The sequence below is a fragment of the Lycium ferocissimum genome, chromosome 4, assembly GCF_029784015.1.
Source record: "Lycium ferocissimum isolate CSIRO_LF1 chromosome 4, AGI_CSIRO_Lferr_CH_V1, whole genome shotgun sequence".
NCBI classification, from domain to species: Eukaryota; Viridiplantae; Streptophyta; class Magnoliopsida; order Solanales; family Solanaceae; genus Lycium; species Lycium ferocissimum.
In genome coordinates this window covers 27,290,782-27,315,563 of record NC_081345.1, presented here as the reverse complement: position 1 = coordinate 27,315,563, position 24,782 = coordinate 27,290,782, and the positions used below count along the sequence as shown (strand labels likewise).

The following is a 24,782-nucleotide window of genomic DNA, read 5'->3' as shown; positions in this document are numbered from 1 at the left end:
GCCTATTTATAGAAGTTGAGAGGAAGATAAATTTCCTAGATAATCCTTGATTCAGAACAGATATCTATTAATCTGCTTTTAAATACAAAGAGACTTCATTAACAAAGCTGCTCCTTAATTACGTACGCAAGAGAATCAGGATAGATGCCGAGCTAATCAGATGATAACCATGTACCGAAGTGCTGGCTGAGCTGTGTCCCTCAGAAAACTATGGAAGAAGAAGAAGAAAGAAAACTAACATTGAATTTTTTTACTGCAGATGTAGATGCATTTACAAATACTTCTAGAATGTACCCTGATTTCACAAAGAAATCTCTGAATCATATAGAATCAATTTCATTGCAATGAAAAACAGAGAGTTGGTTGCCTGAATGATCACTCAACTTATAAAATGAAGTTCCAAAAGATTGAAATAATGGCCATTTACAGGTTTAGATGTTGTCATAAGATCTGAATTCATCTTCGAAATGTTTGATAAGAAGGGGAAACTGACTCAGCTAAGTGGTTCAGCTGGCTGAACATATTTTCCTATGATGAGAATTATGGAGCAATATCAGCTTCCACATCTTTGATAAAGGGGAACTCTCTATCCCTAGCTAACTGTGTTCCCTGAACAGTTCCGCCTATAATGAGAATTATGAAGCAATATCAGCTTCAAGCCTTTTGCCGCCTGCCCTGATGTTGATGTCTTCTTTAGAGGCCCAAGGTAGTATGGCTCCTTAAGAACAAAGTCATCCACACACGACCAAGTGCTTCCCCTTGGAGAGCTGTCTTTCCAAAGAAACCTCTCAGAGAATGGGTTCACCAGACTCTCTCGGAAATCTTCTGCTGTCTCACAGTTTAAACCCTGCCAATCAATAAACAAAAATGAAGTGTCAGTTGATGCTCATAGCACAAGCAGAAAAAAATTTCTTCTTTTGTTTCCAGAAGGGGAAGGGATGCGGAAGGAAAGGATAATGTTTTGTTGTGGTCTTACTTCTGCCATGGCCTTGATCTTAATGGTAAGATCATTGCTAAGGAGAACAAGTTGTCCATTTCTGTTAGTTCTTTTAAAGAGGAGGGCACATTCAAGGATATGATCCTCTGCTGTGGGTGAAACAATTGCCTGTAGACCCCAATGTGGAGAGGATAGAACTGAGCCGACTGGAAATATGTCATTCTCCTCACTGAACAAACACGGCGGTGCAGTAGCAGGAGGAGTTGGTGCCATTGGTCTTGTTTCCTCCACACAACTCTGCACATGAACCCATGATTTTGCATTTACCATGCAATTTTCGATCCATTCTAATGCTGCATAAGCTTCTGTTGCTCTTCTGAAAAAACTAGCACGCCTCTTCATGCAATCCAGTTCTCTTAAGACTATCATCAAGGAACAGGTAAAGATCACATAAAGCGGTTTTAGATAGGAAAAGTTATTGAAATACTTGAAGATGTTATGAACTTTTCTGAAGAATACCAGGTTCATTACCAATTCTTGGAATTATCAGGCATGTTCCTTTGAGACCTTCCAAAAGCTGCAAAGCTTTTCTTGACTCTTTGTTTAACAAAGAGGTGGTATCCGCTACCATTGTCCACCTTCGTTTTTCTTCCCTGGCATTGTTATCCTGCAAATATTGTTTAAACAATAAATTAGGAATCTTCAAGGTTCCCATTGGTTGTGTTCATCCAAGAGACTCAAATTTACAATTTTTCAATCAGTTTGACTCATTGAATAAAGTGTAAAAGAATAGTGAAACAAATGTTAGATAGCAGACCCGTCTCCTATCTAAAATCAAATCTATTACTTTCATAAGCTAACGACTTAATACTGCAGATATTGTTTAAACAATAAATTAGGAATCTTCAAGGTTCCCATTGGTTGTGTAATTGTGTTCATCCAAGAGACTCAAATTTACAATTTGTCAATAAGCTTGCCTCATTGAATAAAGTGTAAAAGAATAGTGAAACAAAAGTTAGATAGCAGACCTGTGTCCTGGCTAAAATCAAATCTATTACTTTCATAAGCTAACAACTTATTACTGCAGATTGGAAATCATGAATCCGCTAGTGCTGTTTTAAGAAAAAAGTTTTTCAAATAAGAAACAGGTCAATGAACTTACAGAATATGGGCATGCCTCCATAATTTCTTGACACTTGATTGGATTAGCATTCAGCTTGACTTTCGGTACTGGAGATTTTGAATTGGTCTTGGGGGGGTTGTTCACAAGCAATGGTTGAAGTGGTACTCTATCTGTTCTGTTCTTCAGTATGGTTATCTCAGATCTAGCCTTATTTCTGGAAGCAACACTTACTGATTTCTGCTCTTCAAGGACTTTGACAATCAAGTCTTCTTTCTTGAATGGTTTCGATCTCATTGAACAATTATCAGGTGTCATATTCCCTTTATCTGGAGTAAAAATTTCTTCACTGATGTTACTCATATTTGAGAGCATTGTAGATGATCCGATCTTCTCTTTCTTGTTGTATTCAAGACCTTCAGCTTGATGGAGTATGGGATCAGAAATCTCTTTCATTGGGGAAGATCTCAAAGATTTTGGATGCTTAATTTGCTCCAAACTGCTCATCTTCTTCATTGACCTTCGCAAATGAGTGTTTGGGGTAAGATCCACTTTGTCCAGATTAAAATTCTCTTCACCATTCTCATCCACACAAGAAGAAAACATAGATTGTTTAGCTTGTCCATCAGCAAGACGCGAGCTTTTCACGGAACTAGGAGCATTGTTCTCTTTGTCTGGAGTGAAGGCATCTTCTTCTCCATCCTTGTTCCCACTAGAAAAAGGATCATTTGAAACTGATTCCATTGCAACCTTCTCATGATTAAGTGAGTAAACTTCAGTATCAATGTCAACTTTTTCAATTATTGATCTATCTCTGCCAGTTTGAATCTGAACACTGGAACATTTTCCCCTTCTAGACCAAATGCTCAAACATCTTTGCTGAGATCTTACTGGGGTACTACTATCGGCATTTTCTGTTTGGGACTCTGCCGAGACAAGAAGGGCCCGCGGAGTGCTGTTTTCTTTGTCAGGTTCGTAAGCAGGCTGCAGCAAACTGAGTTCACTCTCTCCATGGATTTTCTCAGGTGGATTTATGTTTACTTCTTCATCACTAAAGTGAAATGGAGACTTCATCTCTTCAGGCATCGGCGGAGCTGATGGAGTCAAACTTTTTACATATGGCAACAAATGCATATCGGAAAACGTTGAATCTAGACCCTGCACCAAATCATTATCCTCATTCTGAAGAGCAAAGCCCCTCTCGTCCTATAAAAAATGATAAATTAGACAATAAGCTAACATAATAGTTCAAGTGGAGACGATAAATAAAGAGATATAATTACATTTTTGGACCGCTCAAAAGACTATACATATAATATACATATTGTATACACAAATTTTACATATAGTATACATAAAATAGCTTACCTGATGTTCTTTCTCCTCTGTTTCTTCCAATGGTTCTGCATCAGCTAATGGAGCTACAAATGGATTCTCCAAATCATACGCGCGGCTGATGGGAATCCAGTGAAGCATGTATTCCCTGCTGGAACGTCCTAGCTTCATCTTATCGCCCTCTTTCAACTCAACTCGAACCCCTGGTTCAATCTTGTTGCCAGAAATCCATGACCCATGGACTAAAGCAGCAGCAAATCAAAGTGAACAACTTAATAAAAACAACAAAAAGAAATCTGATCTCACTGGAAATTCACCACGATGTGCAGAGAAAATCAATTGACTGGATAAACCAAAACCAAATCAAGGAAAGCAAAAGAGCAACACCTGGTGTGTTTGGTATGACGGAAAATATTTTCCAGAAAATGTTTTTCATTTCTCATGTTTGGTTGGTCAAAGTGTTTTGGAAATTATTTTTCTCTAGGAATACAAATTCCTTAAAAATGAGAAAAATGACTTCTCTAATGGAAGTAGGTTAAACATTTTCCATAAGTGACATTTCCAAGTTCATTGTCTCCTCCCCACACCCACCCTACCCCATAGTATTCTGCTAGATTACATATAAATGTTCAGGATTTTGTTTACTTACCAAACAGTAGAAAATAAGTGAGAAACCCGCTTATTTTCCAAGAAAACATTTTCCTTGTCCCAAACACACCCCAAATGTCTAACAAAAAGAAATGAAGCATGTGAAACAATAGATTATACAGAGAACCCTTAACATGCTGAAGCAAACTGACACAGAGAAAGCCTAAGCATCAAAATCCTTGTCTAGTCAAGTGGTAAATAAAATCAAGAAACAATGATACGAAAAAGCTGTTGTAATGCTGACCACCAGACCCATCCAGAGGTCAAGAATTTGGATATCAACATATGATAAGATGTAAAAAATTAAGAAAACTTCATACAGAATCAAGAAAATAGGAATTACCGGAAGAGAGATCAATAACAGAGAGAGATTGAGAACAAGGATTAGAGTGAATGCGGAGGTGAAATCTGCTAATACTTGGATGTTCCAATACAATATTACAATCTGGGTGTCTTCCAACTACCAATATCTCTTCAAATTCTTGCTTTGATTCTTCAACTGAAGCTGTGGGGTTGTCAAGAAGAAAGATGTTCTTGAGGATGGCCCCATTCTTTAACACTGTAAACACTGGAATCTTCTTCTCTTCTTCAGTTTGTGAATTGGGTTTTAACAAAGATTCTTGCTTGTCCCCCATGAGAAAGAGACAGAGAGAATTTGTCACACTCAGAGAGAGGTTTTTTTTTTCGAATGAAATCTTGAAAATGTGACCGTTATAGCTTTATACATAGAAAGTATTGGTTGTGTGACGGCCAACTTTTCCTTCTAATTGCAGAATTGTTGCATGTAGGTTTTGTAAAATGCTTTTATGGTCTATGCACTTATTTCAATTAGTTTGTGCACATGGTTGGTGCGTGTATGGCCCTACACAACTTTAAGAAATCACATTAATATTTTTCATTAAGTATTACTCCCTCCATCCCAATTTATGTGATACTTTTAATTTTTCGAGAGTCAATTTGACTAAACTTTGAAGCTAAATTGGATTAGATTAAATTAATATTTTAAGATTAAAGTTGCAACTTTTCTCATATCAATTGGGTAAAAAAAAAAAATACTCCCTCTGTCCCAATATGTGATGTAATGTGACTGCGCACGACTTTTAACTCTGTCCCAATATGTGATGTAATGTGACTGCGCACGGCTTTTTAAAAAAAGGAAGACTTTTGAATCTTGTGGTCTGAAACAAGCCAAAGATATTTGCGTGGTTATAAATCATCTCGTTAAGAGCAAAATGTAAAGTTTATAGTTAAATTGTTGCCAAATAAGGAATGTCATTCTTTTTGGGACTGACTAAAAAGGAAAGCGCGTTATATAAATTGGGACAGAGAGAATACATCTTAAAATGTTAGTCAAAATTCATTTTGTTTGAATCTCAAAAACGAAAAGTATCACATAAATTGAGACAGAGGGAGTATACTTTAAGTTAAAAAATTAAAATTAAAGGAAAAAGTTTATCATATTTAGCTAAGGTGTTAACTCAATAAAAGGAAGAAATTTGAGAGAGGATTTGAACTTACAAAGTTGAACATCTAAATTTAGTTTGGTAGGTCAGATGTATAGTGAGATTAATTTTAATGTTATTTGGTACAAACATGTAATATGATTGTGTCTCACCTAATACTTCTTTATATACGAGCTCTTGGTTGAAATATAGTTTTCAATTTAAATAAACTTTTTAGCTAAAATAATCAAGTTCTAATTGTGTAAATTTGTTTTATTTCTTCTTTAGATGCAATGATTATATTTATTTCAATTTTTTATCTCTTCCTTTTCAGATCAAATTTGTAAAATTAGTTCCTGGAACCCATTATTTTTTGTCAAAAAAATCACACTAAATAATGGAGTTCGAGCTTAGTCTTTTACAAATTTGACCCGCAAAAAATGATTTAAGAAGTTAGTGAATATAAGAACATAGAAAAATATTTTTTATTTCTAAAAAATGCCACGTGGACAAAAAGAGGGTAAAGACTATCAAATAGCCAAGTCGAGGGGAATACTATACATAGTTTAAAGAAGGAACTAATAATCCTTTTTGTACAATGATTTACAGAAAAAGAAAAAAATTGTGTTGCTCTCTAATTCTGCATTATGTACAAAAAGAGGAAAAAGAGTAGCTAGTGATCAAAACTTTGGTTGTGGTGTCCAATATTTTGTCAATGGGAAGTAGCAACGACGAAAATAGGGGACTGTTTGGCATCAGGCGCAGGAGGAGAAGGCAACAACGTGAGTGCAAAAATATCACTGAATGAAGCAGCAACAGCTCCAGCAACAAAAGCTGTCAAGTTCCCTCCTCCACACAACAAATCAAATGGCCCTCCCACTAGTGACACAATTGTCTGTTTCATCCATTGCATTTTTTGGCAACAAAAGAAAAAGTAAGTCATGTTGGAGCCTCTGATCATCGAGCATAAATATAGGGAGCAAAACAAAGTGCAGATGGATTATCTAAACGGAAAAGGGCCAAATATAACCCTGTACTATCGAAAAAGGGTCAAATATACCCCTCGTTATATTTTGGGTCTAAATATACCCCTACAGTTATACTTTGGGCACAAATATCCTCCACCATTAAAGTTGACCAAGGTTAATATTTTTAATGAAGAAAATGCTATGTGGCATGCCACCTCATTGTCCAAATCCAATTTTAACCCTCCCTCCTTCCATGTCATCTTTCACCATTTGCACCTCTCCTCCACAACTACTACACCACTATACCCATCATCATTTTCACAACCTCTGCCACCCTCGAACCTCTTCCATGAAACGTCAACTTGACGGATGTCCTAAATACAGGCAACTAATACAAATCTAACAGAACAAATCAGCACTAAATTTTCTTTGCATTGAATAGAAAATGAATAGCATAGCCCGACAGAAAAAATCAGCTAGACTTCAAATTCCACCAAACCCCTCCCCCCGCTCAAGAAATAATCCAAACCCAATAAAAATGCTGATGTGAACAAAATCAAAACACTAACATAAAAGAATAATCACATAATATAATAGCACTTGGTCCCACAATTTTCCTTCACTTCCATAGCCTTTTAAGTAGTATTATCTAAAAAGAAATGAAGCTTGGGACTAACTTTAACCCCATTGCCACTTAACTAATACCGAGACACTCTTAATGCATTTTAATATGAGAAGTTCTTTTGTCAGGGTCTAAATTTTCTTTTTTCTAAAAAGAAGGTGAACTAATTAATGTCCTATATTCAGTTAAAAATTGGGTTGAATTGAGTCGAAAGGAGGTAGCTACAAAAATTAAAGGACTAGGGGAGAAAACGTAAGTAGTATAAAAATGTTTATACTCTTCGAGGAATTTCTGGTCGAGAGTATCAGCAATACGAGCAAAAGTAAATATGGTGATAGCAAGGAGAGAGAGTGGGAATCCTAAAGCAAATATATAGCCGTTAATTGGGATGACTCATTTGAAGCATTTTGATTTCTTCCACCTTTCAAGTTTGTGAAAATGGTGGTGGGTATAGTGGTGTAGCAGTGGTGGAGGGGAGGTCCAAATGGTGAAAGATGACATGGAAGAAGGGAGGGTTAAAATTGGATTTGGACAATGAGGTGGCATGTCACATGGCATTTTCTTCATTAAAAATATTAATCTTGGTCAACTTTAACGGTGAAAGGGTATATTTATACCCAAAGTATAACTGTAGGGGTATATTTGAACTCAAAGTATAACGAGGGGTATAATTGATCCTTTTTCGATAGTACAGGGTTATATTTGGCCCTTTTCCGTTATCTAAATATGGTACTAGTAAAATGTAGCAGTCTACTAGTACTACAATAAAATATATATGTATTATTATATTCTACTCTTTACAAAAAATTAAACATGGTCATCAGTGTAGAATGTCACTTATGAAACATGTTTTTCTCTACTTCCAAGTTTTTTTCCCTATTTTTAAGTACCTTGTTTTCCTTAAAAAAATTCAAAAATTTTGACCAACCAAACATGTAAAAATTGAAAAACTTTATACCAAACACACCCTAAGTCATCGATATATTTCCCATCTAGGTCAAGAAGTGCTAAAAGACTAAAGTAGTTTTTACCTGTGGGACAACTATTGCAAGATTTAGAACTCCTTGCGAAAGACCTGTGTGGAATTAAACAAACCAACCACGTTATTATAAATCTCTTATATCTGATTGTTATTATCATAATAACAAGAATTTTCAGTATTAGTTACCTTGTCCTGCACCAGCATTGCTGGAATGTATAGATGCCATAGCAAATGGGATGCTATAAAGGACCTATAAAAGAACCAATATCATGTTAATAGCAAGATTAAAAATAACGATATTCTAGCACGCCATTCCTAATACTTATGCGGTTAAAAACTAATATCCACGGCCCGCAGGACTTATTCATGTCAGGTAAAACACCTCGCCTCACACCCCCACTTTCTAAACCGTTGTCTTAATTTAAAGTACATTACAGCTAGAGGAATTCCCATAACAGCAATTAGGGGGTAATAGATGAATAACTCACAGCTAGAGGAATTCCCATAACAGCAATGAGAACCAAGGCACTGATCTTGACACCTGTATCCGGCGGTAGAAGCTCGCCATCACCGCCGTACTGTCGTGATTTCTCTGCCACTTTTGTAACTAAAACTGTCATGGCCAAGCAAATAGCCAAGATGATTCTGACGATCCCCCATAACCTTTTTGCACCACCTAGCCTCTTTCCAATGCCCTCTACTCCTAGTGACATGAAACAAAGCACCATTGAGTTCAACAAATGACCAAATGCACATGCATGTAGTCCTTTATGGTATATATCCGCCTCCCGAACTGTGCCAACATATACCTGTTCAAAGGAAAAAAAGGAGTAAGAAGCATAGTCTAGACAGAGGTCATAAACCAAGTACTCATATTAATAGTGTAAAATATACTCATTCACTTGTTGTATAACTTATATCCTTCTTATATCCTTAGCTACTTCCATTTACATTAAATACTACTTGATCCTTTCATTTTATGCGTCTTAGTAGCATGTTTGACCAAGTTTCCAAAATTTACTTATTTTGAAAAGTATTTTTTGAAAATGTACTTTTGGAGAGTAACAGTTTGTGAATTGTTAATCAATTTGAAAAAACACTTTTGACAATATTAGAGCATCATTTGTACTTGGCAAAGGTTCTAACATATGCTTTTGGGGATAAACTACTTTTTTCAGCTTTTAAAAAACAACTTCTTTTACTATTCAAAAACATTTACTTATTTTTTAAAAGCTTGGTCAAACACCTAAACTACCTAAAATAAGCATTTTTTAAAGAAATAATCATTTTTGCACTTCCCAAAAGCTTGGCCACACAAGCCATTAGTTTGATCAGGAACTAAGTTTAAGAATATAAAGAAGACTACTCAATCTTGTTATCTTAAAGTAAAAATACTATGTATAACATATTATCAAAAATACTTTTTGAATCTTATGTCTTAAATATGTCATGTCATTCATGTAGAGGAGTGTCATTAAATGAAAAACGCTATTATAATGTTGAAATTGAAACTTAAACTACTATAGGAAAAGGCATCCTAGTTTAAACAAATAAAAAAAGAAAGTAAGACACATAAATTAAAATGAACTGTCAAATAAATACCTCTTTGCCCATCCAGTCAGTGCTATACAAGGTGAAAGGAAACCAAGCAATCCAGTTCAAAGCAGTGACCATTAGAAGAATCCACACTGATCTTGGCAAGTGCTTTAGAGCTTCAAACATGTCTCCCAAAAACATCAATCCCCCTTTTCCTCCTCCTCCTCTATACTCAAGTCTCTCTGTGGCAGTCCCTTTTCACTAACAGTTGTTAATGCCAAGGTAGTTAAGGTGAGTAATAGAGCCACTGAGATCAAGAAACAGCTTTTTAGGTTTGCACAGTGAACATCACAGGCTTCTGTCTTCGTGAAGGGGAAGACGGTTTATAGTTGAGAGTATGAACCCGCGGCATTCCCAAGAATGCTTCCGACCGCCATGAAGAATGCGTAGCAAGATTGCACCGTTCTCATCGGCCCGGCTTTTCTGCCGGACAGATCGGCCAACAGTGCTCTGCATGGACCCTGCATGACAATTTGAATCTCTTACTACAGATCATCTCACATAAAATGCGACAAAGGGAGTACTAGCTATAATCGGCAGGGGCGGAGCTACAATATAACTTACAGGTTCTGCAGAATCCAGTAGCTTGGCACAGATCATGTATTTGTGCTGAAAAAATCATGTGGCATGTATAAATAATCTATCATGATAGTTGTCCTGTTCTAGAGTTCAAAAACCATAAACTTAAAATCCTATATTCCTCTATCTGCCTAATCGGCTTATTTATCATATTTTTAGGTTATTCATCCATCTGGGATTTATTACACAAAATTACTAAAGGCTTTTAATTAAGTGATCTGATAATAGTGTTAAACATACATAATACTAGTAAATGTATATATAAAGTTAAATGTCCAATTATATTTACCTGTATCATGTTGTTAGCGACGTCAAGGTGCCAAAATCCAACAACAAAAACAACAATAGCAAAAGGCTTAGTACTAGTATCAAGTTGATCACCAAAAGCATGGCCAATATCAGCAGCAAAGCCAATTAAGATGACAGAAAAGGAAACTATGGAGGAGCCAGCAGCAATAAAGGGCCGACGTCGGCCAAAAGTGGATGAGAGATTGTCACTCAAGTAACCAACAACAGGCTGAACAATCATGCCAGAAATAGGACCACAAAGCCAAATGAATGAAGCATATGTGTGGGGAATTCCAAGTAATTGTATGTAAGGAGTCAATAAAAAGAGTTGAAGTGCCCATCCAAATTGAGTTCCAGCTGCTATTGATGCTACCATTACTATTTTCCAACGTGCTGGCAGTGGCAGTGGAGATATATGTATATTTGACATCTTCAACTTCAATATCTACATTACCACTTTCCATTGAATATGTATATATTCAATATTCTGTATACAGGGTGTTTTTAAGTTATGGCGATCCAAAATGACATGGTGTACAAAATTATGAAAATAAAACAAATTACAGCTTATAGGTATCTAAAAATGATTAGCTATCGACTATGGCAAAAAAAAAAAAAAAAAAAAAAAAAAAAAAGGTAAGTAATTAAGTAACTTGGAAATAATTTAACTTAAACTTTCTATTAAAACCTTAATGAGAAGTTTTTATAGTCGCAAAAATGTTATAGTTTATAGTGTATTTGGACAAAATGTTTTTAAAAGAAATGTTTTGAAAGAGTAGTGTTGCTACATCATTTGAGAAGCACTTTTGTTAGTAATTTGTGTTTTGCCAATATTCTTAAAAAGTGCTTAGAAAGTGTCAAATTACGAAAGAGAATATGTAAATAAGGTTCTTTATTTTTTTTGTGTGAGCCTATAAATCATTTCATTAAGGATAAATGAGAAATTTAAAGTTAAATTGTTAGTACTAAATATAGAAAAGTGTAATTCTTTATTCACCAAAAATTTAGCCAAATACCTTTATTCTCTACAATAAGTGTTTTTAAATAAATAAAAAAGTACTTTTAACCTTTCAAATTTGGCCAAACAAGTTATAAACTCATAAATTTCCTTTTCTTTTTGAAATTTCATTCTTAATTAAACTATGTCGCATAAATCGAAATAAACAGAGTATCACATTTAAACAAATAACAATTCACAAGCAAAAAGACATTAAAAGAAACGCATGCTTCAGTCTCAATCTCATCTTTGGCTATTCAAGATGTCACAAACAAAAGAACATATACCGGAAAAGATGAAAATGAGAATTAAAATGGGAAAGCTTAATTAACTACCTGTTATGGTACTTATTGGTACTAAAAAAGGAAAAAGAGTAACAGATAAGAGGAGATGTTCTTGTTCTCTCTTCTTTCTTTTCTTTTTCTTTTTTCTTAAAATATATATGGAGTCTTCCACGAAAGAAGACTCGAAAAGCGAAGAGAAAGACCTCTGGAGCGGCTGAGCGCCAGAGAAAGAAAAAAGAAAAGCTATTTAAGAAAAAAGAAAAGCTATTTAATCTCTTCTCCAGTTCTTGAATCTTTTCCTTTTTCCTGTTTTGGATTCTTCTAATGGAAATGGAAAACACCCAATGTGGAATCTATCTCTTCCTTATACGTGAAAAATGTTAAGAGTGTTCCGTAACTTAGATATCTGTTTAAACGGAAATCCAGTTATTAGAGAGCGTGTCATTCTTTCGTTAAATGTTATTTTTAATCTAGTTATGGATTAATGTTTATAATCGAGATTTACCTGTACTTACATCAGAAATGACTTGATTATTACATATTCTTTACATCATTAATGCATAAAGCTTAAACTCTATTTCATGTACTGATTAGTTTAATGATTAATACTTTTTGTGAAGTGTCGTCTTTAATGCCACAATGGATGTTTTGAGTTATATAAGTGCATACATCTTTGAGTAAAAACAAGAACAAGGTGGATGTTTTGAGTTATATAAGTGGATACATCTTTGAGTAAAAACAAGAACAAGGTGGGGGACCTGCTTGCAAAAGGAGGAGGAAGGCAACAACTTTTTGAGAACCCACACTCTAAACAAGTGTCTCCAAACACCCCCCCCCCCCCCCGCCTCCCTCCCCCGGCCCCTTCCCGCTGCGCGCACCTATAATGCTTATTTTGATGATGCAATGGACATTGTTTTTGACAGACTTACTACGTTTTGTAATGATCCGTTAATGGGTGTTAACCCAAGACAAAGACAAGTAACGGGCAATGATGCCCTAACTAGTTTGTAATTAGTTTTTATATATATATGTAAGCAAAGAATAGAATCTCAATCTTCTCTTCTGGACACCAACCCCAATCAGAGAAGGTAATGTATTGATAATCACTTGCTCGTGGCCTCAAAAAACACGCCGCTGATAAGGAACAAAACAAGCTTTTGATTATTAAGGTTAAATACAATAGAACAGTATGTACATATGATGATGGAATTGTTGGAATCACATTAATTCACTCCCCTAAAAAGCTCCTCTATCAAACCTATCCACCAGCTCTTGCAAACAGGTTTCAAGATACCAGACAACTCAACCAGGCATAGATACCAGCTTTTCTTTCTAGGAAGCGAAAAAGAAAAGAGACGAAAAATCACTCTCTCATCATATATAGTATCCCAAATGTACCCGAAAAATTGCAGCAGAACAGATAGCAGTTTTTCAACGCTTTTTCTGATATCTGATTCCCCAACACAAACTACAACAGCAGCAGATGAAGATGATCGGCTCATGCAGAAAGGCAGCCATTGCATTTACCAGATGCAGCAGAAAAATGACACCTGCCAACCCAGATATATCATTTTACCATTATGCACCTCGAATCATATCCACTCTATCGATGACATCCAAAGCTTTGAGCCGATCAATGTCAAAGTCGATCACCGGAACAGAAGACGGTCTCCTGACGGGAAAGGGATCCTTCCTGGTTTCACGTATAGGGGAATGGTTACTACTCTTGCTCAGCCTGTGGAACTTGCTCAACCTTGTTCTCGCAGTATCAAACTCTTGAGATTTGCTAATTCCAGGAGTCAGTTTTCTCTTGCTTACATCCCGAAGCATTTCTTGGTCTTCAACTGTTAATGCGGGAGATGGAGAACTTGGTTTGTGTGTTAACTGATTCATCTTTTGATTAGCATAATAGGATGGAGATTTCACAGGAGATCTGATTCCACCATTTGTAGAACTTCTTGACTGAGTGACAAGATAATGAAGCCACACCACTAGGTCGAGAATATAAGCTTCGGTTTTCTCCTTATCGGCATGATAGAGTGTCTCAATTCGAAGTAGATCAGTCTGGCCAGCAGGTTTCCTGTTCATTTCAGACCAAATGAGTATAATAAATGCTTGACAAAAAGCTGGTTCAATCAGTAAAGAACGAGTTTCCTATAATTGAGCTCACCCTGTATTTGCCCATTCTCCAACCCATCCAAAGCCATGGTGGGCCCTGTAAAAATTATTTCAATTACACTGTAATAATGATTGGAAAAACAGTCTGAACCAGTAAAACCAGGGGCAAAAAGAGTTGAAATGAGCTAAGTTATACGGGGAAACTGAGACTCTAAACTCTAAGCATTAGAGAGCACCGTTTGCTGAATAAAAGTGCAGAATGAAAGTAAAATAACAATTTATGGGTGAAGGGACTGAAAAAACTGTAAATAAGTGAATATACATAGAAAACCATGACAATCAAGTTCAAAAAACATCATACCGTTCAGATACAAAGACATAATTAATGACAAGTTTACTTACTCCAAATTTTTAACGTTCAAGTGCAAATCAATAATATATCCATCAATAACAATTTTTTTTTGTTTTTTTTTTTTGGAAACTTAACAATATTATATTGTTTTACTGACTACGTTTATTGTTTAATATCACCTTCTTCTAATTGAAGCCCATGAACCTCATAAACAAACCTAATCTCCTAGGAAGATCATCGGCTGGCTGGTATTTATCGCGCATGTTTTAATGCATTGGCATCTTTACTGAACCGCTGCCTAAGCAACGCAAAGCACAGCTTTGACACTGGATAAAAAGTCTAATACTTTTCTTTTTTGACAAGGTAAATAACAAATTGCTGGGGAGAAGTTGAGGGAAGGCTGAGTGGATCTTCATCAGAAAAAAGGAGACAGAGTGGATAATGTAATAACACACTCCTTTTCACACAAAATGGACAGAAGTTGAGGGAAGAAAACTTCCAGTGAAACTTTTTAGTAGGCAAAAGGCCTGAGTTATTAAGGAGAAAAATAAGGATACTACACCGATAAGATGAGATGCTACACATGATCTTAGCCAAAGAACGAAACATAAGTACATCATGGAATCTAATATGAAAAAACTCTCTTTTTCACATTCTCACACCATCAAAAACCAAATAAGACACTCTTTTGCTTTCTTTTCTTCTACAAAGTTTTAGTTTTCTAATCCAAATATACTATATGGGCAAATAATAGCACTCTTCGTGCTATTCCCCTTATTTAACATCGCTCAATTTAGCTCATGTAAAATCTACAAGAGAAAAAGAAAGATAACCTCCAAACATACATCCCTCCGAATAAAGACTCTCAAGAAAACTCCAATTAGAATTACTTTATGTACCCACTGATATAATATAGGATAGCTGACCAGAAAGTCCTCTTTTGGAACATACGAAGAATCATTGGAAAACTGTAGCCAATGAATAATATATTGCTAGAGATTGTATGGTTTACTTGGTTGTATTGGTTGCCATGGGAACAAGCCACTGCAGTGTTTTCTCCATTTCAGCCTTGATTTGTTGCACAGATAACTGCACCAAAAGAGTATCTTGAGTATTACTAACATTCAATGACCTAGAAGGAAGAAACCTGCAGATACCCATAAAAGACCCTTAAAAGACAAAATAAAAGTACCTCTTCCTTGAGCTGGAAGGATTGTAATTTGAATCGTAAAGCTGACTTAATGCTTGGTGGCAACCCTTGGTATAAAGCATCTCTGGTATTTGGGGGCACCGAACCTGATCGAGTGACCTGATCATATAAAATATGACACTATCATTTTTTTTGTTTCTGATTAGACATATGTCAACAAATAGCATAATATTTTACAAATAATTTTTACATGTCCCGACAACCTAGCAGAGTTAACATAGGTACTAATCCAGAATACCAATTAGTTACAATTTCAGTAAGATTCTGAGACTGTAAGAACTATGATCCCATTGCTTAGCGCACCACTACTAACTAAAGAAAGAGTGCTAAAATCGGGAAACACCCCAAATTTAGGGTACTAGAGTAAGCATTGCTCATATAATATTCTCCTACAATCAGTGGCAGAGCTTTCATTAAGGGGTGTCAAAAAATTATAAGTATGTCGCAAGCTAGGATCGAAGTCGTGACCTTAGAGAATTTTTGCAACTCCTTAACCGTTGCGCTAAACCTTCAGCTTGTGTCAAGAGGTGTCAACACTGGTATATAAACTTATAAAACCAAAATTTGACCTGTCTATACAATGTAAGTTTCAGGCTAAGGGGTGTCGCTTGACAAGTTTCCGGCTAAGGGGTGTCGTTTGACACCCCTCGGGAAAGGGTAGCTCTGCCCCTCCCTGCATACAATGTATCTGGCCCAGTCTAGTGAGAAAATTTTTTAGGAGAAATATACTCTTCATAAAAATAGCTTTCGCTGGGACAACTATGCCTGGGTTAACCAAAAGTCTCGTTTGAACTAATCTATGATCCACCTAAGTGAGTAACAACTGACTTCCAAATATTTACAAGTCCCCAACATGAGGCATATTAGCCAGCTGTACACGAGGACCATAACGTTTAGGTAACAAAGAAAAGATTACAGGCTGCTATACACGAGGACCATAAAGTTTGGGTAACAAAGAAAAGATTACATGTCTATTTAAAAACAAAAAATCAAACAACAAATTCAAGTAAAAGAAAAAGGGGCTAAGTTAATGTAATAAACCCACCCAATAATGATGCAAGATCATCAAAAAAAAAGTGTATTGGGGTTATGAAAAGAATTCTTTTGTTTACAGTCTTATCTATTCTGATAAGAAAGCGCTCTTAGTTCAGTTCGGTAGAACGTGGGTCTCCAAAACCCGATGTCGTAGGTTCAAATCCTACAGAGCGTGATTTTTTTCTTCTTAGATCGAATTGGAATAAAATAGATTCATTCAGTAACTTTCACAACAATCGGAATTTGACCTCCTGTGCCTGTGAATTAAAGAAAGGAGGAGGTCAGACACAAGACTAAGTAGGTGAGATAACGAAAATCATCAAAGCGCTTAGCGTAATAGTTCAAATGCCTTGGATAATGAATCACAACCTTAGAATACTGCTTTCTAAATCATGCAGTAAACAAGTTACCTGATCTTGGGGTTATAGTTATCGATTTAAATTCCTAGTTATGATGTGAAATTCACAAATTTAATGGCAATTTGAGTATTTTCAATGTGGTAGTTCGCGCAGCATGTGCTTTTGGTCAATTGATAGACCTCCATCCTTTATTGCAATTCCGGATAGATATTAGCGCATACAGCTTTGTGAAACATAAAAATATATGAGAGCATAGCTGTATGAAACATAAAAATACATGAGAGCATATGTATTGGGATTAAGATGATGATTAACTGAGAGTAAACGAACATTAACAAGGAAGATAAATGTTTGATATATTTGTGACTAGAAACAACTAAAAGTTTTCCACGTTCCATAAAGGATATGAATGAAGTCAACAGATTTAATCATAGTGTCAAAGTTGCTGCTTCTCTAATAACTGTATGTGCATGAGATGCTTACAAGCGTATCAATCTGAGTAATGATATTCGCATAATGTAATGCAAGACCAGCCGATCCTAATCTCTGATGGTTGTTTTTTATTGGTCGGTCTCCATCTGCAAGGTTTGGCAAAACTATAGCAATCAGGTCAAAATTTCTATAATTCAGTCACTCAAATACATACAATGTAGACACGAAAGATATGATTTAACTCGAAATGTTCAGCACATTTAGAATATGAGTTGAGAAAATAATTGACAACTGTTTAATTATTTTTTGTCTGTTCCTGCCTTATAAAACAAAATATAGCCTTCCTTATAGGACCAAATGAATCAAGCATTATGAGCTGTAATATAAGTATAGGCAATAATATACAAGCATGGATCATTCTACCATGACGACGACTTTTGATTCTATTAGTTGCATAATAAAGTCAGATAACTCACTAAATAGTTCACCCTAGATTAGGATTTCTCTTGATCACTACACATGCATCAGTATTCAGTAGCAGTAACTGTTTTTACATAACAGATAAAATTGATAGGTAACAGTTGGTAACACACATCTTTACTCATCTACCGAGTAGCAAGACCTGATAATTTTCTAGTCTATAATATAGAAGCAAATTATCGTTTACACTTGAAACTAATCGAAATATAGACACATAAGCTAAATATAAACCCAAAAATCGATCATGATATAGACAGACAACAATGATTTAAGTATATCAATCACTTCTTCCCACCACCCCAACATGAAAGTTAAGAGTATAACAGACCAAGAACCATGATAAAAAGTTAACTTGAAGTTTCAAACTTTCAATTCATTACCTGTGCTGCCAAATGCAGCATGGATCTCCAAATGGAGGAAGTGAACAATGTCCACAAGCTTTTCCATCACCTTCAATTATGGCAAAGCAGATCTTAGTATAGTCAATTGAAATTTGAAAGAAACCTCAACAATTTAACTTGCTACCTCTTCCAATATCCTGGACCAGAGAGACTTCTTTTGCAGACTTTTAACATGTTTCTTTTGACTTTTCAACTCTGCTCTCAAAATTGCAAGACTATCTCCTGCATATTTATATGTTAAAAAGGGAATATTAAAACAAGAATATAAGAAATCAGTACAAGGAAAACAGATACAAAAGATAAAAGGAAAATGCAAGAGTAACCAAAGGGTACTGGATTAAATAACAAGGTCTCACGTCCTCCACAGAATCATGTGACGTTAGACAAGCAATCTTACACCAACTAAAAATACGGAATAACCTCAACAAATAGAATCCCCTTATACAAGGAAAAACAACAAGTTAAAAGTAACCACTCCAGAAAACAATGTCCTCAATGCTGTTGAGAATCAGTTAGATGTCCCCAATACCTATATGCTAGTTCCCCCCAGAACATGTCTATTTGGTTTGAATTAGTTATCAGATTTAATGATGATTTTTTCTATTCTCCAGCTACAACTTTCCTCCATAACGCTTGCTTCTCTTTTGCAAATGAAGGTGTGAGAGGACTTCAATGGCAGCATTAGACTTAAAAGTGGAACTTGAGCCAACCAGGTCTTCAACCATGTTCAGAATATATAGCTAGAGAACAACCATAGTAGCTAGAGTCTACCCATTCAGGATTTCTTCTAGCTAGAGTCTACCCATTCAGGATTTCTTCATTAAGCTATTTGTAGCACCCTGTGAAAACCCCAAACAGAAGTGTTCTGTATAAGCCCACAATACCTAACATGCTAGTAACTTCCTAATGATATGAGAAACTGGAGGCTGGTCGTTGCACAGAAATAGTTTATACAAACTTTGAGCTAATGCAGATAGGCTGCTTTAAAATAGTTAGGTGAAAAAATAGAGGAACACAATGAGAGCATATGTGGATAGATGACCTCTCTGAGTAGCATTTGAAGTATCCTCTTCTTGGGCTTTACGTCGACAATCTTGTTCAATTCTGTCCAATGCATGCAATTCATGGTAAAGTTCCTGCAAAGAGCATAATAAATTACAATTTACTAGAACCAGATAGCCTTGTCAACAATTTACGATCATATAACAATTGACAGTAACAAAGGAGAACCAAGGTATACCTAAAATCACTTAATAATAAAATGTCCAAAAAGACCTACTCAGAATCAACGTGGGCTTAGCTAAAAACAGAACCAATCGAAACAACATACTCATGTTATCATATAGGCAATAGCAACAAGTTAGGATTAAGCTTACTTCTTGTTCTTACACGTATCTTAGGTCCAAACTTTACTAGGAGTCTTTGTTTTATAAAAGTGTATATCCGTGTGTGGATAAAGGTGAGATTTAGATAACCTCCAGTTTTAGAAACTCCATAACATGTCTCAAAACACAAATCATTTAACATTAGAATGAATTGGATCATAATAAAGCGGAATTGATAAAGAGGATTCATATAATCTACTCCAACTACTGGAATTGCAGAGAAATATCCACAAATCTTCAAACTAATCCAAGGATCATAAATTAAGTGGACATTCAGGAGGAAGTGATACATCCATACTAAACTATCTAGTGGCAGACCAATTATAGTGCAGAATTTGTAACATGTTTGGAATTAAATGAATGATGTTGGATAGGGTTATAAACAATGCAACTAGGGTGGAAATTCAGGAGGAAGAGACAGAGACATACAATAAGTGTGGCTCCTCAAGTGCTTATCGCTCTTCATAAAGAATTACTCCCTCGGTATGTTACCAGTCTCAAAAATAAAAAAGGGAATTACTCCCTCTGTCCAATATAAGTGATACTCTTTCCTTTTTAGTTAGTCCCGAAAAAACGACACCTTTCTATATATAGTAATAAGTTGACTTAAAAATACCCGTTTCACCCTTAATAAGATGATTTATAGCCACACAAATATCTATGGCTTACTTTAGACCACAAGTTTCAAAAGTCTTCCTTTCATTTGTAAACTCTGTACCCAGTCAGACACCTTCACATAAATTGGATGGAGGAGTATGCTTTTGTGTGAGATACTCTACTTCTGTATATATATTGTGTAACAGAACCCTTCACATCAATAAAAATCATAATTTGTCGGGGGAAAAAAGAGAATAATGGAACAAATAGGAAAAGAAAAAACAGGTCAAGAAGTATAGATGCTGAGATGGAACTTACAGCTGTATACTGTACCAAGGTCATTAAGTGCAGCATCACAGTCTCGGCTTCTTCTTTTAATTGTTTATGAGGTGTCAATTCTGATTCCAACCTAAATGTAACGGAATGAACTACAGATGATGTGAACATTCATTTTTGAAGTGGTAGTAACAAAGCAAGTAAAACTGGACTAAAGTTAGTTTTAAATACTTCTCAAAGTAACGGTCTAAGTTGTGCCATTGAGGATCTTTGCAACTATTTCCAAAGCGAACCACTTCACAAGAGAATATTTTCAGTTCATCCCTGTCAAATTACAACAAGCATCTCATTGTTACGACAAAAGAAATTGAAAGTAACATGTGATATATGCTTGTTTATGCCAAAAAACAAAAAAAAAACAAAAAAATCACTCTTTGGCACCTTTTATCTGCTGCAGCAATTCTGAAGAGCTCATCCATATCTTTTGATATCAACAGCTGCACACCTTCAGAAGGGAGAACCACCTCTTTCAAATGCTTAATGTTCTCTTTTGAAAGGGAATACATAAGATTGGCACCCTTGACAACTGTATTTGCAACTTCAAATGCCAAAATTGAAATTTTATTTCCCTTGGTTGCCATGCTGGATGCAAAGCCACCACTTAGGTTTAAATTTGTCATGCTGCTACCTAGAGTGTCCAACACATCTACCGCCTTGCCAAGCCCCACTGTACCAGCTCTGCCCAAAAGTGTACTCACTTCTGAAACCTGTCGAGCAAATATAAAACTATTAAATATTACCATTTAGAGATATAACCAATTATTTTCATCTTTAGGAATTAACACTGAATACAACAACAATTATTGGCAATAGATGTACAAGGTAATTTTCTACCTGCGTGCAAAATTATACCGCCATCGACACCAAGTAAGATTAAAGCAGCATTGCAGCATCTTTTGTTAAAAACTAACTATAAGGAAAAATGGCGAGTGGGGATTGTACTTAAAGGGAATAGAAAACAGTCAAATATACGGTGTAACATGAAAGAAACCTATAGATAGAGAGAGTAAACCATAGGTTCAATTGAAAATTTCATCCTGACTTTTAAATTCAACTTTGGGAATCTGCATGCTACGAAAGGAAGAACGAACAAGATGCTTTTTATGGGAGGAAGCTCAGGAAGAACGAACAAGATGCTTTTTATGTGAGGAAGCTCAGGAGACTGTGAATCATCTTCTCATCCATTGTAAGTTTTCAAGGCAGTGCTGGAATCTCTTTTTGAGTATATGTGGTGTAGCCTGGGTGATGCCGCATAATGTTAAGAACCTGTTGGTATGCTGGCAGAATCAGAAGACAACGAAAAGGCTGAAGCAGATTTGGAAAACAATCCCAGTCTGTATATTATGGACTCCATGGTTGGAGAGAAATAAGAGATGCTTCGAAGGCAAAAAGAGTCAAATTGCAGTGGTCAGTATCTGTACTATTGGTGTCAGCCGTAAGGAGGGCTTGTTAGAGGATATGGATCAATATCTTGATTTCCTAGAGTTGTTCGGGAGAAGAAGCATGTAATGGTTGATTGGTCTGAGTTCTTCTTTCTGTTGTAATTTCTGTACCAGCTTGGTACTTCATTAATAAAATTTACCCTACCTTTATTAAAAAAAAAAAAAAATTGAGGTAAAAAGTAAAAAGAACAAACAAAGTAGCATTGCATCATCTTTAGTGAAGAAGTAAAAAGACGACCAAGGAGATTTTATTTGAGGGAATATTACAGGGACTGATAGAGAGAATAACTCACAGATTCAAAAGAGAGTTTCATGACTTTTGCCGCTTTCGTTAGTTTCATTTTCGTACTGCTTTGAACTCTTTGTGCTTATCTAACCTTTTCTCGTCATGTTTTCTCTTGAGCCGAGGGTCTTTCGGAAACAGCCTCTCTATCTTCCGAGATGAGGGTGAGGTCTGCGTACAATTTACCCTCCCTAGACCCCACACTGTGGGATTTCACTGGGTATGTTGTTGTTGTTGTTGTATTCAAAAGAGAGTTTCATCCTGATAAGACACTGCGTTTCTTTACATTCTTCCAAGTGGCACACTCCGAGGATTCTTTGGGAGCTCAAGAGGGATTAGGCAAGGGGACCCATTAATTGTTCTTGACGGAAGCCTCAATAGACTCATAGAACGTATAGTGGATGGTGGTTTCATAAAGGGACTCTAGGTAGTAATGGAGGGGGTGGAAGCATGGACATAACTCCTTTATTGTTCATCAATGATATATAAATCTTTTGTGGGCTTCGACATAGACCAGTCAATATTTAGTTAAACCTTAATATGGTCTGAACCTATATCAGGACTTTGTATATACACAAGTCAGAGTTAGTGCCAATGGGTGAGTTCCAAGACATTCATAGCTAGGCACGGACATGTAGGTGCAACATGCAAAAGTGACTAAATTGCCAATATCATCTTTGGGATGCCTTAGACGGGCAAATTCAAGAATAAAGACTTCTGACAACCTACAATCAAGAAATTCTAGAGGAGGGTGGTAGAGGGAAGAGAGTATTTGTCTAAGAGAGAGAAAGTAACAGCATTGAAGTATACCCTATATATTATTCTCACATAGGGTGCACCACAACTATCGCAGTTATAGAACCTTGTGTGCTCCTTTAACATTTCGTTGGGTTTCCTACACAGTTATAATATCCTCTCTGTTATTCTCACTCCTTTCTTTCTCCTTTCTTTTTCTCTTTATCCATTCGACCTTTTTTTTTTAAATTATTCATTTGCCTTTGTATCTTCATTATTTACAACCTATCTGAAATTTGGCCATTGTCAGATAGTGAAAATGAAATATTTTACATAATCACAAATGCAATGAGAGGAAAATGACAGAAGCATCAGGCCATAGTCAAAGGAAATAAGAACGAATAGGAGACTACTCAACGAATAGGAGACTACTCACCTTTGCCATGGCGACTTGCTTTGACCTTGTTGATCTGGTTTTATTTGATAAAGCCCTAGACAATCGAGGAATTCCATCATTGTTGATATCATCCATATCAACCCCATGAGAAGCTGCATTCAACTCCGGAAAAGAGAATGCTGGTTCACTTGGTTGCTTTTCTGTGTTTTCCCCAGGTGGAGATTGCACAGAATCATTACTTGCCTGTGTGGGCAATCTATGCGACTGATAAACTGTTCCAGCACCATAGTTGAAGTGACCGTTGACATGTGGTATGGAACGACCTGTTGTATTCTCACTGGTGGCTCTTCTAGAGCAAAGGCCACCCATTATTGTATAATGCTTCAACCTACTGCAATCTCGAGGTTCCCATCAAGATTTAAATCAAAATTTTATAAATGCCTTGAGAAACTTCTGCAACAGAGCCTTGATATCATCAAAGCTGCTTGGCGATATCCTCAAATTCAGCTACATGACCAAATTTACCATGGTTATCAACTCTGAGCATAGGTACTATCTAAGTCAACCGACTTAATAACAGGACAAGCATATGCAAACAAATGAAAGAAATATACTAAGCCTAAAGTATCTATACTAAGTTTGCACTCACATCCATTGTTCTTGACTTGAACTATATATAAAGTTAAATAATTTTAAGTACTAAGTTTGCACTCACTGCCACAAATTAGCAAGCAGCCATTGATACAAAAATCCTAGATCCACTTATCTAACACAAACTATACAGAAGCAAGTTAAAACAAGTAAAAAAGGTCTAAAAATCATAACTTTGATTCATCAGTCAAAAGAAAACAAGAAAAGAGGCCGACAAACTCACATACTGAATAAAACACATAAACAGCTGTATAACAGATGTTAAAGTAAAGAGGCAAAGCAAGCTTACCAAGTAAGACACAAGGGGAGAAAAAAGATTATAACTTGGATCTGAACAAAGACACAACAGATTCTAGTGTTCTTTATCTTTGACCCCTTTTTTAACAGGAACAAAATACACTTGATTAGGGTGAAAAAGAAGGGTAATACAAGTTATTAAAAAAAAAAAATGTTTTTTTGGTTTAATGGGGTGTTGGATTTTTGGAGAGTAGGAAGGTGGGTCAAGAATAATGGCAAAGAAGTAAGCAAAGAGACCCCCAAGTCAGACAGCAAATTTTCTCTCTTTTCTCTCTCACACACACACAGTTACCTATGTTTCTTGAAAGACAACAACTTTGTTTTTATTTTATTTTTTTTGGTCATAACAACAATTTTGCTAGTGACTTTTGAGTGGTCGTAGTAGGGTGGTGCCTGCTTGTTGACCTCCTTGTTGAATTTTTTTTTTTTTTTAATCATATTTTAATGAATTTAGCAAATTGAGTTTGGTTAAAC

At 35.9% G+C, this 24,782-nt stretch overlaps 2 protein-coding genes, 1 non-coding gene and 1 pseudogene across 8 annotated transcripts; 1 reads left to right on the top strand and 3 right to left on the bottom strand.

Moving 5' to 3' along the window:
• Positions 1-316: 316 nt before the first annotated feature.
• On the bottom strand, positions 317-4,741 carry LOC132052057 (FHA domain-containing protein PS1-like). 6 transcript variants are annotated; one of them, XM_059443403.1, is made up of 6 exons: positions 4,384-4,741; positions 3,426-3,634; positions 2,100-3,263; positions 1,457-1,604; positions 977-1,359; positions 317-847 (listed from the first exon to the last, which is right to left on the bottom strand). In XM_059443403.1, the coding sequence occupies exons 1-6, from the start codon at positions 4,673-4,675 to the stop codon at positions 593-595; spliced, it is 2,451 nt and encodes an 816-aa protein (XP_059299386.1). In that variant the 5' UTR covers positions 4,676-4,741; the 3' UTR covers positions 317-592. The 6 variants fall into 6 exon arrangements, with proteins under 6 accessions (XP_059299386.1, XP_059299387.1, XP_059299388.1 ...); XM_059443404.1 differs by having other exon boundaries at positions 1,469-1,604; XM_059443405.1 differs by having other exon boundaries at positions 2,100-3,215.
• Positions 4,742-6,117: 1,376 nt separating this feature from the next.
• Positions 6,118-10,947, bottom strand: LOC132052059 (sucrose transport protein-like; annotated as a pseudogene).
• A 1,986-nt stretch (positions 10,948-12,933) lies between these two features.
• LOC132052058 (protein PSK SIMULATOR 1-like) lies at positions 12,934-24,610 on the bottom strand. Its single transcript, XM_059443409.1, has 13 exons — positions 24,301-24,610; positions 23,400-23,867; positions 20,885-21,210; positions 20,675-20,767; positions 20,486-20,576; positions 19,228-19,321; positions 18,310-18,407; positions 18,165-18,234; positions 17,356-17,450; positions 15,461-15,577; positions 15,281-15,357; positions 13,969-14,013; positions 12,934-13,878 (listed from the first exon to the last, which is right to left on the bottom strand). Exons 2-13 carry the CDS (start codon positions 23,727-23,729, stop codon positions 13,377-13,379), a joined length of 1,938 nt encoding a protein of 645 aa, XP_059299392.1. The 5' UTR covers positions 23,730-23,867; positions 24,301-24,610; the 3' UTR covers positions 12,934-13,376.
• On the top strand, positions 16,615-16,688 carry TRNAW-CCA (transfer RNA tryptophan (anticodon CCA)). Its single transcript has one exon. It is a non-coding gene; the product is annotated as a tRNA-Trp (tRNA).
• Positions 24,611-24,782: the final 172 nt, after the last annotated feature.